This window comes from Belonocnema kinseyi, chromosome 2 (assembly GCF_010883055.1).
Source record: "Belonocnema kinseyi isolate 2016_QV_RU_SX_M_011 chromosome 2, B_treatae_v1, whole genome shotgun sequence".
NCBI classification, from domain to species: Eukaryota; Metazoa; Arthropoda; class Insecta; order Hymenoptera; family Cynipidae; genus Belonocnema; species Belonocnema kinseyi.
The window spans coordinates 177,118,417-177,136,503 of NC_046658.1; the positions used below are offsets into that span (position 1 = coordinate 177,118,417).

The 18,087-nt window shown below is 27.0% G+C and overlaps 2 protein-coding genes across 6 annotated transcripts in view; one reads left to right on the top strand and one right to left on the bottom strand.

The window, feature by feature from the left end:
- Positions 1-7,838: 7,838 nt before the first annotated feature.
- Positions 7,839-12,296, bottom strand: LOC117183141. Of its 2 annotated transcripts, none has more exons than XM_033376343.1 (3): positions 12,056-12,296; positions 9,101-9,683; positions 7,839-7,971 (listed from the first exon to the last, which is right to left on the bottom strand). In XM_033376343.1, exons 2-3 carry the CDS (start codon positions 9,516-9,518, stop codon positions 7,874-7,876), a joined length of 516 nt encoding a protein of 171 aa, XP_033232234.1. In that variant the 5' UTR covers positions 9,519-9,683; positions 12,056-12,296; the 3' UTR covers positions 7,839-7,873. The 2 variants fall into 2 exon arrangements, with proteins under 2 accessions (XP_033232234.1, XP_033232235.1); XM_033376344.1 differs by lacking the exon at positions 12,056-12,296 and adding an exon at positions 11,882-11,980.
- A 173-nt stretch (positions 12,297-12,469) lies between these two features.
- LOC117183138 (probable RNA helicase armi) overlaps positions 12,470-18,087 on the top strand; it is a 60,603-nt gene continuing 54,985 nt past the window's right edge. For 2 of the 4 annotated variants that reach the window (XR_004468349.1, XM_033376338.1), the window contains exon 1: positions 12,489-12,602. The gene's annotated coding sequence lies outside the window, so the exon portion shown is untranslated. Of the gene's footprint in view, positions 12,603-18,087 lie in introns of all 4 variants that reach the window. The other 2 variants (XM_033376340.1, XM_033376339.1) reach the window with 2 other exon arrangements.

The window sequence follows — 18,087 nt, forward strand, 5'->3', positions numbered from 1 at the left end:
GTTGAAAAATGGTCTTTCAACATTATTTTTCAAGCTATAAATTGAGCTTTGATTTTTGTTTAAAAATTGTTTCCTTTCATTGAAGATTTGTCTTTTTTGCTAGAAAATTTAACTTCTATTTAATTTTTGGATGAAAATTAATCTTTTTTAGTTGAAAATTAGACTATATTTGGTTAAAAATAATTATTTTGTTTCTAACTAAAAATTAAAAAATCATGTTTAAATGAAAATTCGTGAAATTAAATAAAATTAAGAAAATTGTTAATTAATTACATTAATTTTTAGCAAAGTAATTTCTAAAAAGATTAAATTTCTATCAAAAGGGACGAATTTTGAAAGCAAGACAAATTTTCAGCAAAATAATTAAGAAAATTATAATTTGAGAGCAAATCAAACCAAATAAAAATTTCGAATATTTATTTTTTAAGTTTCTTTTTTTTTCAGGCTATATAAATATAATTTAGCTAGGATTGACACATTTAAGAGAATAAATAAATGCTTTATCAATTTTCGGAAAGATTTTAAAGTTTAAAAATAATTGTAATCTCATTAAAACTTCTTAAATTCCTCAAATATTTTTTAAACTGACTAGAATTATTTCTAAAATTTTGAAAATTTTTTCAAAATGTGTTGATATCTTTTCAATTGAGAAAAAATGCATTTAAATTCTTTCCAGGAATCTTGAGAAATTCTTTTCATTATCATGAAACCTTTTATGTCTTTAAAAAGCTTGCAAATTTTATTTCGAAATATTTAAAATGTACATATTGTTTTAATTTTGTTCATTCGAATTTTTCCTAATTGTTTTTTGTTTCAATATTAAAAAAAAATTAAATGGTCTTAAAATATCCCAGACTGTTTTCAGACAATATTGAACATCTTTTGAAAATTACAAAAATACACTTACACATTTTTTAAAATTAATTTTTCAGGATAAAAAATCAGTTCTAATTTTCCCAGGAATCTAAAAATCTAAAATTGCTTTATAATTTTGCAGATATTTGGTTGAGAATTTGAACAACCTTTCGATATGCTGTGATTTTTTTTAATATTCTGTTAAAATTAATTTTTTAAATAAAAAGTAATTTTATCTTTCTAGGAATGAAAAAATTTCAATTCACTTGAAATATTTTTAAATTCTTAAAAAGCTTCTATTTTTGTATTCAAAACCTTATTATTATATTATATATTACTATAAGCGATGAAAAATCAGGCACTTGACCTAATCCGTTTCTAATGATGAAAAACTGGATTCACCCGAAAACAAATTTAAAAAATGTTTACATAAAGGAATTTTAACATTCTTTTAAGTGAATTTTGTGATGCTGCTTTATGAGATATATAGTTAATTTTTAAATAAAAATAATATTTAAATGGCGGTAATATTTTATTACATGTCAATAATGTTAAGAATAATACAAACATTATTTGTTTATTTTAAAAGCATGGCGAAAAAGGTATAGTAAGAAATCAGACTTGGGGAAAGCCTCGTCCAGGCACCACAAACAATTACAATTTTTAATATCATTCATATTAAACCGTCATCTAATAATTTTTTAGATGGGCCAATGAGAGCATTTTTCAAAATAATTAAAAATACCCCTATTTTGAATAATGTTTAACACCTTATCTTTACTTGACAGAGATTAGTGGTTCTAAGAGAGAATAAAACAGTCATTGCGTAACTTAAAGTGTAATAAAGTAAATGATTCGCAAAGTTTTTATCAATTTTTTTCCTACACTGGTTTTAAAGTGACGGCAATAATTTTATTAATTTTCACACAGCCTTCGAGCGTTGTTAATTTTAGAATTGATTGTTAGATTTTTGGAATGACTTACAAGTAATAGTATATAAGCAATATCATAAAAGTTAATATAGCAGTGAAAATATTCAGAATTTCACGACGACAGTTCAGGAAGTTAATAATCTACGAGAAATGAAGATCGCGAGCTGGATTTTAATTCTTACATTTGAAGTTTACCTCAATTTTGTTGGTAAGTGTAACGTACGATTGAACTGGCCCGATATGTCCTTTTTTTTAGGTTCGCGCCTTTTTTCCAACAGGGTTTTTGACATTGTCCGTATTTTTACCTGGTTATTGGAATTTTTCACTTTTTTAAATGGAAATAGTAAATAAATGTACAATAAGGTATTATAAATTAAGACATAGCCGTCAATATTTACACCTCCCAAAACTTGAAGCTTTTCATTGGGTTTATACATACATTGGGAGAAAATGTGTAAAAAAGACAAAATCCAGAAAACGTAAAGTAAAATAAAAACTTTTTCAAATAGCGGACATATAATAAATTTTTTGAAAATTCTACGTCTTCCAAACCGCGTATGATTTATAGGCCTTTTTAATAAAATCTCAAAACAAACAATTCTACAAAAAGGGATACAAAAAATAAAATGAACATGTTTGACGCAAAAATTTATTTTATATTTTTTTAAGTATCTCTTTGAAAATTTGTTTGCTTTTGATTTGCATTAAAATGGTCTATAAAAAAAATGTAAGTAGTGATGCGAAGTAACTTTTTCGCTTCGATTTCATGTTGAACCAAAAAATTTTTATTTTTTTATTTAAAAGTATTTTTGCAGTATTACAAATGATTTCTGTTAAAAAATTGCCGCTCGAAGGCGTAATATAATATACCATAGAACAAACTTTGTCAAAAAACAAAGTATTTCAACGAATATTCAAAGTTTAAACAAATATTCCACCAAAACCGTTTTTTTGTTGATATATGAGGTTATCTCTGCTAAGGCTTCATCAATTAGATGTATGTAATGCATAACACGTTATAAAAAGGAAATAAAACTTTAGCGAAAAACTGGAAATCACTTCATTATTAATAATTCAATAACAAGTAATAACAAATTATCGTATTACTTATTCATTGTTTCACCGATCTTTTGTCCAATTTTTATCTCTTTCCGTTTTATTCTTAAATTTCTTTATGATTCCATTAATCTTGACCTTTTTTTTAGCTTCTTTATTCTGCTTTTTAGATAAAATCTTATTTTGTGGTGATCTGATGTCACTCTATAGAGTCGTTCATTTTTCGTACAGTCTCATTTCCATTAAGTAGATACCATCTTTTATCATTATCTACGAGGGGTGTTTTAAAATAAGTTTCTCTGCTCCGGAAAAAAAGCAAAACACAATTTTTAGGTTGAAGTAACATATGTATTTATTGTTTGACTTATAAACTATTTTTCTACATAGTCCCCTTGGACTTGAATACATTTTTTATATCTGTTCTTAAGCTTTGACAAACCTTGTTTATAAAAAATCGTGCCCTGTTTTTTAAAGAACAAAGTTTACGCACAAACTTTACGGTAACCAAGATGATCTGTTATTATTGTGTGGATTGAAGTTCGACAAATATCGATTTCAGGAGGGATTGAGTCCAAAATTCTGTCAATTGTATAGCGCCTATCCGCCAAAATAATTTTTTCGACTGCTGCGACTGCGTCATCTGTAATGGCGGTTTTTAGCCTGCCTGCACGCTGCTCATCATAAACTTCTCCGCGTCCCTTGAGAAAATATGTACGCCACCGACGCACCATTTGCATACTCATACATTTGTCACCATAAATACGCACTAATTCAGTGTGAATTTCGTTTCCATTAAGCCCGTTTGCAGTTAAAAAGGGAATAACTGCACGCAACTCACAAGTGGACACGTTTTTCACAGGTAGCTCCATGGTTTCCGAGCCAGTACTGATACAAAAAAATTTCGGCAGCTAAGACCGGTTCCGCTCTTATCGGTATATCCTAAACTAAAACTATGTTCGGTCCCAGCTCGCTAGATGGCGCTGGGGCAAAATGGCAGACTAGGGAAACTTACTTTTTGAACACCCCTCGTATTAGTTGTTTTCCGTCGTAACCCTCCACTCCATTCAAGTACATATATTACCTTTCTTTCCCTTTCTAGCATTAAAATCCCCTCTTTTATTAATATTTCTTCTTCCTCCTCCTTAATAAGCTTTTCCATATCTTTTCTCACACCTTTCATTTCTTAAAAGTTTATTTTAACCTTCCTTTCCGATATGCCACTCATCTCATTTTAGCACTCGTCTTTCTTCTGAATTGGTCCTGACTCACGTCACGATTCTACTGCTACATCAATCAACGTCTATCTGTATCAATCTCCTCTTCTTTATCAAATTGTATTCGTCAATGAACGTCTATCTTTTTCTGTCTCTTTGTTCATATAGATTCACGTCTATATTTTGTCAATCCTCTCTTCTTTATCTCATATCATCCTTTATCTGTCCACGTCAATATTTTTCTATCTCTTAGTTAATCTATAAATTTCGATCTATTTTTTTCAATCTCCTCTTCCCTATCTCATCCTATACCTCATCATATACTACACCTATCAACGTCTATCTGTTTTAATTTCTACTTTGTCAAACTGTATCTTCTGGCTATCAATGTCAATCTTTTTCTATCTCTTAGTTAATATAAATTCCCGTCTATTTATTTCTATCTATTTTTGAATATAAATTCACGTTTAACTACTTCAAAGACCTCTGTTCTATCTCATCATATCCTTTATCTACCCACGTTAATATTTTTTTTCTCTTAAGTTAATCTAAAGTTCGGTCTATCTTTTTAAACTCCTCTTCCCCATCTTATCGTATCATACCTCTAATAACGTTTATTTTTTTCCATCTCTCCGCCAATCTAAATTCCCGTCTCTTTTTTTTAATCTCTTTCCAACCACAACCTAGACCTACGTCTATCAATGTCCATATGTTTCAATCTTCTCTTCTTCATTTCATTGTATCCTATATTTTTCAGCATCTTTCTTTCTTTCTCTTTTTTAATCTAACTTCACTTCTATTTTTTTAATCCTCTCTTCTCTATCTCATCCTATTCTTCATCTGCTCATGTCAATCTTTTTCCATCTTCATTAATTTAAATTGCCGCCTATATTTCTAATCAAAATTAACCTCTAGAATTTTTCAATACCCTCTTTTCCATCTCATTATATCCTTCATCTATCCACGTCAATATTTTTCTATCTCTCTGTTATATTATCTTACTCTATACCTCATCTTATACTGCATCTATCAACATCTATCTTTTTCTATTTACCCTCTCTTCTATCTCATTCTATCCTTTATCTATCCACGTCCTTATTTTCCTATCTCTTGATTAAAATAAATTTCCCTCTATCTCATCATATAATACATCTAACAATCTGTTTCTGTATCAATCTCCTCTTCTTTATCAAATTGTATCCTTAGTTTACCAACGTCTATCTTTTTCTATCTCTTTTTTAATCTAAATTCATATCTATCTTTTTCAATCTATTTTTCAATCTAAATTTACCTCTAGACTTTTTAAATTCCCTTTTCTTCATCTCGTCATATCCTTGATCTATCCACATCAATATTTTTAACTCTCTGTCAATCTAAATTCCGGACTATCTTTTTCAATCTCCTCTTCTCTATCTCATCCTATACCTCATTTTATACTACATCTATCAAGCTCTATCTGTATCAGTTTCCTCATCTTTATCAAATAGTACTCTCCGCCTAGACAAAAGTATATCTTCTTCTATCTCTTTGTTAATCTGAATTCATGTCTCTTTTCAATCTATTTTTCAATATAAATCTCTAGACTTTTTCAATACCCTCTTCTACATCTCATCATACTCTTAATCTATCCATGTAAATATTTTATATCTCTGTCAAACTAAATTCCCGTCTATCTTTTTCAATCTCTCGTTTTCTATCTTACCCTATAGGAGGTCTATCAACATCTATATTTTTTATCTGTCCTCTTCTCTATCACATCCCATCATTTATCGTTATCCTCTCTTCTTTATCCTATCTCATCCTTTATATTTCCCCTTCAATATTTTTATAGGTCTTAGTTATTCCAAATTTCCGTCTATCCTTTTCAATCTCCTCTTCTCTGTCTCATTCTATACCACATCTATCAACGTCTATCTTTTTCTTTTTTCTTAGACAGATAGATAGATAAATGTTTATTTTTCGGCCTGCTGGCCTTAAAAAATTGACTTGCTTACACTTCCATATTTTACAGAATTTTCTTACAACTACGTCTTACAAAGTACCATCCATCCACACCTTATAACTAATCCGCTCACTCTTACAGCTTAACCTTCCTCGCTGCGCCTCGCCTCGCACGCGTTTCGCTCTTTTGTCGCTATGCCTTGCATTACCAGCCTCTGTCTCCGCGGCTAACACCTAATACTCAAATAATATTTACAATATTTACATTTCTCTTACATCTACTTCCTCTCCTATTTGCAATCTTTCCTTCTCCATTCCTTTTTCTCCTTCCTTCTCTTCTTCTCTATCTTACCCATCACCCCCTTCACCCATGCTACTGTCCTTTTGTCACCCCTTTCATGCAACAATACCTCTATGCTTATCCCCCTCCTTTCCACCTCTTCACATTTCTCCAACCAATGCTCCAATTTTGCATCCCCCTTTCCGCACAATTCACGCATTCTCTTCTCTCTAGAAAGCCACAATCTATTATACTTCTCCATGCACCCGCACTTCATTCTCGCTAAAAGTTCCTGACTTCCTTGCTCTCCTTTCTTACACAAATATTGCGCTCTCTCTTTTGGCATAATCTCTCTTTTCACTATCACACCCTATCCTTTATCTATCCACATCAATATTTGTTTATTTCTTAGTTGATATAAATTTCCGTCTATCTGTTTTAGTCCTCTCTCTTTTATCTCATCTCATCCTTTGTCCGTCCACGTCTATATTTTTTCACTATATCCTTCTTCCTATCCTTTCTTCTCTATCCCATCCTATCATTTATCTATCCACATCAACCTGAAGGTTTTACTGCTAGGTGGCTGACGGTGAAAGTAACCAGTAAGTGAAGTCCCTTTTTACATAATTAAATAACCCTTTGGGAAATTTCGTAGGTTGTTCATCAGGATGGGAGCCTGTGCATACACATGGTTACGACGTGATAGTGAAAAGAGATCCTGTAAGCGGTGGTGTGGCCGATATTAGGCTTCAAGACGGCCAGCCACCATTTCCAATTCGCGCAATTAGGCACGGGAGGATTAAACTTATACTCGATATTCCTCAGCGAATGCAATTTGTTGCGATATTTGATCCTACTGATGAATTTTGGATAGCAGTTGCCCCTTTGTCTGCAAATGTCGTAAGTTGTAAACATAACCTTAAAAACTGCCACATCTAACTGGACTGGATTACAAAAATCGGTTCTAATAGAACCATCAATTTTTTCTGTGAACGACAAACTCCACTGATTCTGAATTTTTAGTTGCCTTATCGCTAGTTTCCAAATTGAAAAAAAACGTATTTGTAGATTCACCGGCGCTAAGCTCGGAAAAGGTTTTCTGCAGTTTTCCTCTCCTTTGGTCAAAAGCATATTAAGCAACTGAGAGCGCTTCAATTAAAAATCCAGCTGTAGATGGATTTTCTATGTGTAAATTGAATAGAAAATAAGAATGTATAATTCTTAAATAAAATTATGTTTATCAATGAAATAGAAATGTCTATAATGATCAATTACCTGCCTTTTTAGATTTTAAGCCAACTTGTGCGTAATATAGCAATTATTTTATATCGCACTCGCAAATTAGGGGGATTTAATTTTTATTGCCCAAACGTTTTTTGGAAAATTGGTTAAAACTATATTTTTAAATGTAGTTTCGGACCTTTGTAATACATATGAAGACAAATTAATTTTTTAATCTATTCATTTTAGTGAAATAAGACACGTTTTTTTATTAATACACTTTCTTTATTTTTGGCTTTTACATTTATTGTCGAATTTTTCAATTTTTTTGTTAGTTGAATAGTTTTAATGGTCAAAGAAGTTATATTATTTTTTCATTTGTCATTTTTCGCAGTTTCAGAATTATTTTCATCTTCGGTTTGGGATTGTTTGGGTTTCAGAATACCTCCCTTGCGTTTTCGAAGTTTCAAAACTAAAAAAAAGTGAATAAGAGTTTTTTTTACTGTAGGAACTATTAATCTATTTTAATTATTAATTGTTAGTTTTATTTTTGGGAAAAACAATTTCGAACAAAGAATTAAAATAAAATTTCTACCAAAAGAGATACAATAAAATTTCCACCAAACGAGAAACACTCCCCGTCAACGAGTATTTCCCACCCTTTGCGAAATTAGTCGAAATAAAAAGTTTTATATCTCTGTCAAAATGCATGTATTCAAAAAAATCGAATGATCCCAAGATTACATTTTTAATTTTTTTATTAGGCCGTTTTAAAGTGATGACATTTTTTCGAACAAAAAATAATGTAATAATATTGCGATAATGTTGGAAACAAAGTTTTTTTTTTCATTTTTTACCATTTTTTTAAATCAATATTTTCTAACATTTATACATAAAATAATATAGTCAACAGATTTTTAATATATTCTTTTATGTATCAAAGTTGGAAAGTATTAATTAAATAAAAATGGTTAAAAAAATGGTTGAATTTTGAACAAAGTATTTAAATTACTATGCAAATACAATGCAAATAATTTTATTTCAACGTGAACGAAGAAATGTCCTTTAAGTTCATCGTCAAGGTCAGGTTAAAGGTCTCCATTGATTGCGCCTTGTTGAAACAAATAACTTCCATTCATATGGAATTTTTTCAAAAGCTGCTGCTCTCAGAGGTGTTCGGACCTTGTTTAAATTTGAATGACCTTAAAGTGACCTTCAAGGTGAAATTAAACCATGTGTCCTTAATACGTATTTAAACGTGAAATTTCCCGCTCAATCGATTTCCGATGTCAAAAAGGGGTTTCCATTTATAAAAAAAAGTTGACCTTGAAATTATGTTTAAGGTCATCGTGAAGATCAAATTAAAGATCACGATTGAATACCTCGTTAAAAGCTACCTAAAGAATAACCTTGACCTCAATGAAAAATATTTTACATGAAAATCCACCAAAATATTTAGCGTAACGTAATATTTCTAATATAAATAACGTAAATATTTTTACGTGGAAATCCACGTAAATATTTTCACGTTTAAATGAACGTAAATATTTTTACATGGACATGTACGGGCATAGTTCTACTTAAGTGCTCATTTAAATTACTTTTTCTTCTAGCGGAAGTTGCATCTTTTTGAACATCTTGATTGAACCGATCCTGCTTTTGTTTTGCAAACATTTCTTGAGCAACGGAAATTTCATCCTCCAAATAGTAATTAATGGGACCACGGCACCATCTACAGCTACCAAGGCGAGCAATATTAGATTTGACAGAAGATTTCTGCGTTCCAGATCTTGGAATAGATTTTGTCACAAAAATGTCCTTTACACGGAATTTCAAATCCGGACCGCCTCCATGCAATACTACGTTACTCAAAGAAGACGTGAAAGGTGGTTTCCGTTGATTATATCTGGTGTCTGAATCCGGTGAATTTTTATCACAACAAAATCCGAATGGTTTTTTAAACTTATCTTGATTATTTTTTTGTTTATCATCCTTTATTGGCTCTTTTTTCGAAACCATGGAATTTTGTGACAATTTATTTCCTTTGACGTCCGTTTTGAAGTTTGAAAGCCGGAAACTCGATACAAAAACATTCAGTGTACCGGGCTAATCAAAATCACGGTCAAGTTTGTTCTGGTCAATTGACGTTTTTTACCCTTTTCCAATCATTTCTTTTCTAAGAATCTGGATTTTAAACAAAATAAATATATTTCCAAGCAAATAATTAAATTTTGGAACAAAAAATTGTTGATTTAAAAAAAAAAATTATTCAACTTTTTTATTATCAAAATAGATTATTTTCGACAAAAAAAAATTCTTTTCAACCAAGCAGTTGAATTTTAAGCTAAAAAATATAACTTTTTAACAAATTGATAAATTTTTTAAAAATAATTAAATTTTCATACAAATAATAGAATTTATAACCAAAAAAGGTGCATTTCTAACAAAAATAGTTGAATCATCAATCAAACCAGATTTTCAACAAGAAATTGTTATTCTAAACAAATAGTTAAATTTACAATAAATAAAGATGACCTTTTAACCAAATTCTTGATTTTTTCAACAAAATAATTAAATTTTCATACAAATAAAATATAAATAGATTAATTTTTAAGAAAACTGTTGATTTTTTAACAAAAAAGTTAGATTTGAAAAAAGATGACTTTTCAACAAAATGTTTTTTTTTTTGTTACAAATAGTTGAATTATCATAATGAAAATATGTCTTTTAAATAAAATTAATAAATTAAAAATAAAATAAATAAAGTTTTTATACAAATAATACAATAAAAAAGGCTAATTTTTAACAAAATTGTTGAATCCTCAATCAAACCAGATTAATTTTCAAGAAGAAATTGTTTTTCGAAAGAAATAGTCAAATGTTCGAAAAAAAATATGAATTTTTAACCAAATTGTTGATTTTTCAACAATTTATTCAAATATTTATACAGACAATACAATTTTACACCAAAAAAGACGAATTTTAAATAAAAAAGATGATTTTTTAACCAAATTGTTCAATTTAAGAAAATTGTATTAAAATTCAAATAAAAATAATACAATTTTTAACAACAAAAAAATGATTTCAAAAAAAAGTTGAACCAAATAGTTGAATTTTCAAGAAAAAATATGACTTGATCGAAGTTCGAAATTGTTTAATTTCAAAAAAAAATTACAGTTGTTAAATAATTAAATTAATTTTTAATAAGAAATTGTTTTTCTAATCAAATAGTCAAATCTACATAAAAAAATTACTTTTTAACAATATTGTTAAATCTCCAACAAAATAATTACATTTTTATACAAATAATACAATTTTAAAACAAAAATACAAATTTTCAATAAAATTGTTGATTCCCCAATCAATATAGATTAATTTTCAACAAAAATGATTTGTTTTTTAACGAAATTGTTGATTATTGAACAAAATTGTAAAATTATAAGAAAATAGTTTGAATTTTCTTACAAATAATACAGTTTTTAAATAAAAAAAATTATTTTTCAAACCAAATGTTTTTGTTTTAACCAAATAGTTGAACTTTTAAGATGAAAATATGACTTTAAAAAAATGATTAATTTAAAAAAATATATATATTTTTTATATAAATAATACAACTTCCAACAAAAAAACTAATTCTTAATAAAATAGTTTATTCCTCAACCAAAATGATTAATTTTCAACAAGAAACTGTTTTTATAACCAAATAGTTAAATTTACAACAAAAGATGACTTTTCAAACAAATTCTTGATTTTTCAGCGAAATAATTAAATTTTTATACAAATGAAACTAAAATAGATTAATTTTTAACAAATATGAATTTACAACAAAATTGTTGAATTTTTTAAAAATAATTAAATTTTAATACGAATAATACAATTTCTAACTGAATAAGTAGAATTTTCATACAAAATAGTTGAATCTTCAATCAAAACAGATTAATTTTCAAAAGGAAATTGTTTTCTAGTCTAATCGTTAAATTTAATACAAAAAAGATAACTTTTGTTCTGAATTGTTTATTTTTCAACAAAACAATTCAATTTTCATACAAATGATACAATTTTGCACAAAAAGGCGAACTTTCAACAAAATGGTTAAATTCTCAATCTATAAATAGATTTATTTTCAATACAAATTTGTTTTCTAACCAAATAATTAAATTTTTATACAAATAATATCATTTTCAACCAAAAGTATGAATCTCCAATAAAATTGTTGAATTTTTAACAAAATAATTAAGTTTTCAACCAAATAATAAGATATTTAACCAAAAAATATGAATTCTGAATAAAAAATATAATAGCAGAGTAAACGAACCAAAATAAAAACTTTAAACCAAAAGTTTTTGAACTCCCAACCCAAAAATATCAACATATGATAATACCGGAGATGAGGTCTCTTATAATAGGATTTTTGGAAATTTCTTTCGTTTGACGTCCATTTTTAAATTTGAAAGCCGGAAACACGATTATAAACATTGAATGTACCACGTTGATCAAAATCAAGATCTATTTTCATCAAGTCAAGTTCAAGCGACGAAGAAGGTTGACGTGTTTACCTTTTTCCAACACTTTCTTCCGAAAAATTATAATTTTGAAGTATTCCCAGAATAGCCAGTAATATAAATGGAGATTCCAGGCGTGATGCAATTCGTGGGAGGCGTTATTGGTAAATTTGGTATGTCAGTGGTGTGCAAAAGTTGAGAAATTTTTAGGTTAGGAATCGGGTTGTGAATGTGTCGTTGTTGTGAAGTGTTGTAAATGAAAATATACGTATTAAGTCGAAAAACAGAAAACGTGAGGGAAGATTCGATTTTTCAGAAAACAAATGAAAGTATGAACTCTTCCGCCCTTTCCCCATCTACTTTGAGTTCCTCGTCAGGACAAAGAACCCCGGAACCGGAGGAGTCGGAATTAAATTCGAGTGGTGCTCAGACTACGAAAATCCTCAACCACGTCAATTCGGAGTTACAAGTCCAGAAACATCAGAAACGAGCGAGTCGAGAATTGCATTTAAAACGAGTACAATCTTTGCGGAAGGAACTGGAATACCTTAAAGCAACTGAGTGGAAGTACCAACCAATTGATCGGTGAGGTATACGTCAGGTATACATTTATTTTTATTTTATTTTCTCATTATTCTAATATATTTTGCTTTTTCTAGAATTAATTGTTTAAATCCTAATGAATATGTTTTCAACAAAATAGTAGCTTATTTTTCAAGATTGTGTTCAAGTCGTATTTTTTGGTTGAATTTTTGTCAATTTAACTATTTGGTTCAAAAACAATTTTTGGTTGAAAATCATTTGTTTTGATTGTCGATTCTAATATTTTTTTAGAAATTAATCTTCTTTTGTTAGAAATACTATTATTTGTATACAAAATTTAATTATACTTTTAAAATTTAATAATTTTGTTTAAAAGTTATATCTTTCTTGAAAATTCAACTATTTGGTTGAAAAAATTATATCATTTTTGATGAAAATTAATCTATTTTAGTTTTATTTGCATGGAAATTTAGATATTTTGTTGAAAAATCAACAATTTTGTTAAAAAGTAATCTTTGTTATTTGTAGATGTAACTATTTGTTTAGAAAAACAATTTCTTGTTGAAAATTAAGCTGTTTTGATTGAGAATACCACTTTTTTTCTTAAAAAATTAGTCTTTTTTGATTAGAAATTGTATTAATTGTATAAAAAATTGAATTACTTTGTTAAAATACATTTTTTCTTAAAAATACAACTATTTGGTTTAAAAATAAAAACATTTTCATGAAAAATAATCTTTTTTGGTTAAAAATTGTACAACTTGTATGAAAATTTTGATTTTTGTTTTAATTTAACAATTTTTTCAAAAGTCATATCAAGCCAAATTTTTTTTTTTGAAAATTGATCTTTTTTTATTGAAAATTCGATTTTTTTGGGAAATTAAATTTTCTTGACAGTTAATTGAAAGTTAAATATATTATTGATTGGTTCGAAAGTTAACTATTTTATTGAAGGTCCAACAATTTTGTTTAAAAGTCATATTTTTGGTAGAAAATGCAACTTTTTGGTCTAAAAAAAACTGTATCTTTTTGTCGAAAACTGATATTTTTACGTTAAAAATTCAACTATTTGGTTGAATATTTGTCTTTTTTAGTTGAAAATTCATGCATTTTCTTGAAAAATCATCTTTTTTGGTAGAAAATTAACTTTCTTGTTTGAAGATTCATAATTTTAATTAAAAATTCATTTCTTTGGTTAAAAAACGAGCTATTTTGTTGATAATTTATTTTGTGGTCAAAAAATTTTTTTTTCACTGAAAATTTAACAATTCCTGATGAATATTCCATCATATTAGTTAAAAAATTATTTTTTTAGTTGAGCATTAATTCTTGTAAGTAAAAAATTAACAATTCAATTTTTGGTTGCAAAGATTCATCATTTTATTTGAAAACTCAACTATTCCAGTTGAAAATTAATTTTCTTATCTGAAAATTTAACTTCCATTTTCGGTGCAAAATTGCTATTTTTTAGTTAATAATTCAACGATTTGGTTCAAAATTGGAATTTTTTTATTTGAAAATTCATGTATTTTGTTGAAAAATCACCTTTTTTTGGTAGAAAATTAATTTTCTTGCTTGAAAGTTCACATTTTTGATCGAAAAGTGAGCTATTTCGTTGAAAATTGGGTTTTGGTTGAAGATTAATTTTTTTTAACTGAAAATGTAACTATTTAACTATTCAATTTTTGTTTGAAAAATTCTCTTTTTTAGTGGGAAATTCGTATTTTTTGGTAGAATTTAATCTTTTTGGTCGACAACTCAATATTGTTATAGGTGCAACTTTTTTGTTAAAAATTAAACTATTTTGTTGAATATTTGTCTTTTTTATTTAAAAATTCAATTAATTAGTCAAATATTCATAATTTCGCTTAAAAATTTGTTCTTTTAGTAGACAATTTATGACTGGAATTTTCTTGAATTCTTTTGAAATCGTTCGGAGTATTCGAAAAGATTCCAAGAAATTTTTAATAGAAATTTCAAAACAGATAATAGAATTTCAAAAGATTATAAACATTTTAAGAAATTAAAAGGTATTTCAAGAATGTTTTTTATTGATTTCTATAGTTTCAAGGAGTTTCACAGGATTTTAAAAATTGGAAGTAATGTTAAAAAATGTCAAGGAATATTTAAAAGATTTACAAAGTTTCAAGAGATTTCAAAGGATTTGAAATATTTTACGATATTTTTAATGCTTCCAAGGGATTTACCAAACTGATTTTAGTAATTTAATGGAATTTTAAGGGATCTGCATATCTTAGGATATTTTAAACAAATTTCAAGGCATTTTCAAGAATTTAAAAAAGTTTGGAGGGATTTTTTATTTGATTTCAGTACTTTCTTGGCATTTCAAAAGATCTGAAATATTTTAGGGTATTTTAAAACATTTCCAAGATATTCTTAGGAACACTAAAACGTTGCAAAAAATGTCAAAAAACTTGAAATATTTCAGGATATTTTATAATATTCCAAATCATGTTCAAGAACTTTAAAATCGTTCGAAGTATTAAAAATTTTTTAGGATATTTAAAGATTACAAAGAATTTTCAATTGATTTCAATAATTTAATGGGACTTCAATTAATCTGAATGATTTAAGGGCATTTAAAAAAATTCCAAGGCATTTTCCAGAACTTTTAAAAGTTTCAAAGGATTTCAAAGGATGTGAAATATTTACGGGGATTTTAAGATAGTCCAAGTAATTTCCAATTGATTTCGATAATTTAATGGGATTTGAAAGGATCTGAAATATTTTAGGGTATTTTAAAAGATTCCATGGCATTTTTATGAACTCTAAAATGTTGCAACGGATTTAAAAAGATGTCCAAGGATTTGAAATAATTCAGGATATTTTAAAATATTCCAAGATTTTTTTAAGAACTTCAAAAAATCTCCAAATATTTAGAATATTTTAGGGTATTTAAAAATATTCCAAGCAATTTATAATTTATTTCTCTAATTTAATGGGATTTAAAAGAATCTGTGATTTTTTAAGATATTTTAAGAGATTCCAAGACAATTTCAAGAGCTCTAAAAAGTTGCAAGGGATTTCAAAAGATTTCAAAGTATTTAAAATATATTAGGGGTTTTAAAAAGATTTGAAGACATTTTCAAGACCATCAAAAACTTCTAAAGGACTTAAAATATTTTAGGGCATTTAAAAATATTCCAAGGCATATTCAAGAGCATTAAAAACTTTCAAAGGATTTTAAATATTTTAGAGCATTTAAATATATTCCAAGTATTTTCTAATTGATTTCAGTAATTTAATGGGATTTCAAAGGGGCTAATATTTTAGGGTATTTTAAAAGATTCCAAGAAATTTTCAAGAGCTGTAAAAAGTTGCTAAAGATTTCAAAGGATTTAGAATATTTTAGGGTATTTTAAAATAGTCCAAGGCTTATTCAAGAGCATTAAAAACTTTCAAATGATTGCCTTGGAATCTTTTATAATACCCTAAAATATTTCATGTCTTATGAAATCCGAGTTGAAATCCTTTGAAACTTTGTAAAATTCTTGGAATGTTTGAAGTACCCTTAAATCATTTAGATTCTTTCAAATCCCATTAAATTACTGAAATCAATTAGAAAATACTTGGAATATTTTAAAATACTCTAAAATATTTCAAATCCATTAAAATCTTTTGAAATGACTTGCAACTTTTTACAAATCTTAAAAATATATTGGAATCTCTTAAATTACCCTAAAATATTTCTGATTATTTAGAATCCCATTAAACTACTTAAATCAATAAAAAATTTCTTGAAATCTTGAAATATTCTTACAAATTTCAAGTATTTTGAAATCCTTTGAAACTTACAAATTTTTTAAAATGCTTTGGTGTTTTTTTAAATACCGTTAAATCATTCAGATCCTTTTCAGTCCTATTAAATTATTGAAATCAATTGAAAATTCCTTGGAATCTTTAAAAATACAAAAAAAATTTCAGTCCTTTGAAAACCTTTGAACATTCTTTAAACTCTTAAAATGCTTTAAAGTATTTTAAATACCCTAAAATCGGTTGAAACTCCTGAAATTTTTTAGAACTCTTGGAAATGTCTTTATATCTTTTAAAATGCGTAAACGGTACACTGGTGCGAATTGGTTATTTGCAATGTTAATATTAAATATTTAATATATTGAACATATAATAAACAACTAGCATATATCACACATACTTAACATATATGTTTAATATATTTTGGGATGACCCGCTGCAGCTGTGTTTGCGTAAATACCAACAAAATGAAAAATCTTCGGGTGCGAATTCACACCAGTGTACCATCTGGGGGTCAAATATCTTAAAATATGCAGATCCCTTAAACTCTCATTAAATTACTCTAATCAGTTTGGTCATTTCCTTGGAAGCATTAAAAATATCGTAAAATATTTCAAATCCTTTGAAATCTTGTAAAATCTCTTGAAACTTTATAAAGCTTTTAAAAATTTCTTGACATTTTAAAAAATTACTTCTTTAACGGTATTTAAAAAATTCCAAGGAATTTCCAAGAATTTATTGAAGTCCAGGGTGGCCGCTGGACTGGGAATTTTTTGAGGCCGGGAAAAACCGGGAAATGATAGTGCATTTTTTTTCACTGGGAATTTTACGAATTTGTAGAAGAAAAATCTGTCCACGTTCGATTTCAGCAGTTTTGAAATAATTAGTTGAATTTTTATGTTTTTCAATTATGCTATTATTTAGCTTACAATGCGTAATTATAAATTTTTTAAACTTCAAACATTTCCTTTTTCAAATTTTTATTTTTAAGCTTACATTTTTAATTTAAAGAATTTTTAAATGCTTTTTTAAAGACTTGAACAAATAAAAAATGAAAGCCTTTAATGTTGACAATTTTGGATAAAAAACATTTTTATTTATATTTATAAATAAATACATTTTTTAAATTTATCTGTACTTTAAGTAATAAAAAATGAATAAAAACGATATAAAACCAGTTCAAAATTTAAGAATTTTCCGATTTTAAGGTTAAAACATAAACGGATTCAATTTGAAAGTCTTAGTCATTAAACAAATGTGAACGTGTGACTGAAAGTTTATAAACTATTTTCAACTTAAAAATAACTTCATAATAATTTATTATTAATTAAAGGATTTTATTACATTTAAAATATTGTTTCAGTCTAAAATATTCAATTTTCAACCCATTCAATTTCAAATTTTTAATTAGAAAAAAGACTAATTATTGAATATTTAGCAATATTTGAATTTTTATATAAGGCAATTAAATTAAAACAAAATATTTAAAATTAAAGAATCGTTAACCGAATTTTTTGACCTGGAATCGTTAAAATTTCGAAGAGCTTTTAAACTTTGAACATCACAATTTTAATTGTTTTATTTATAAAATGCTTAATTTGTAAGTGAAATTTTTAAATTTTGATGTATAATTTATAAATGAACATTTGTAGAAAAAGTTTGAGTAATTTTAAGAGATATTGAGGGATTTTAAAAAGATAAAAAATTATCATGCTAATTATAGAAAATTTACTTAAAATCTTATTATTATTATACATATTATTATACAT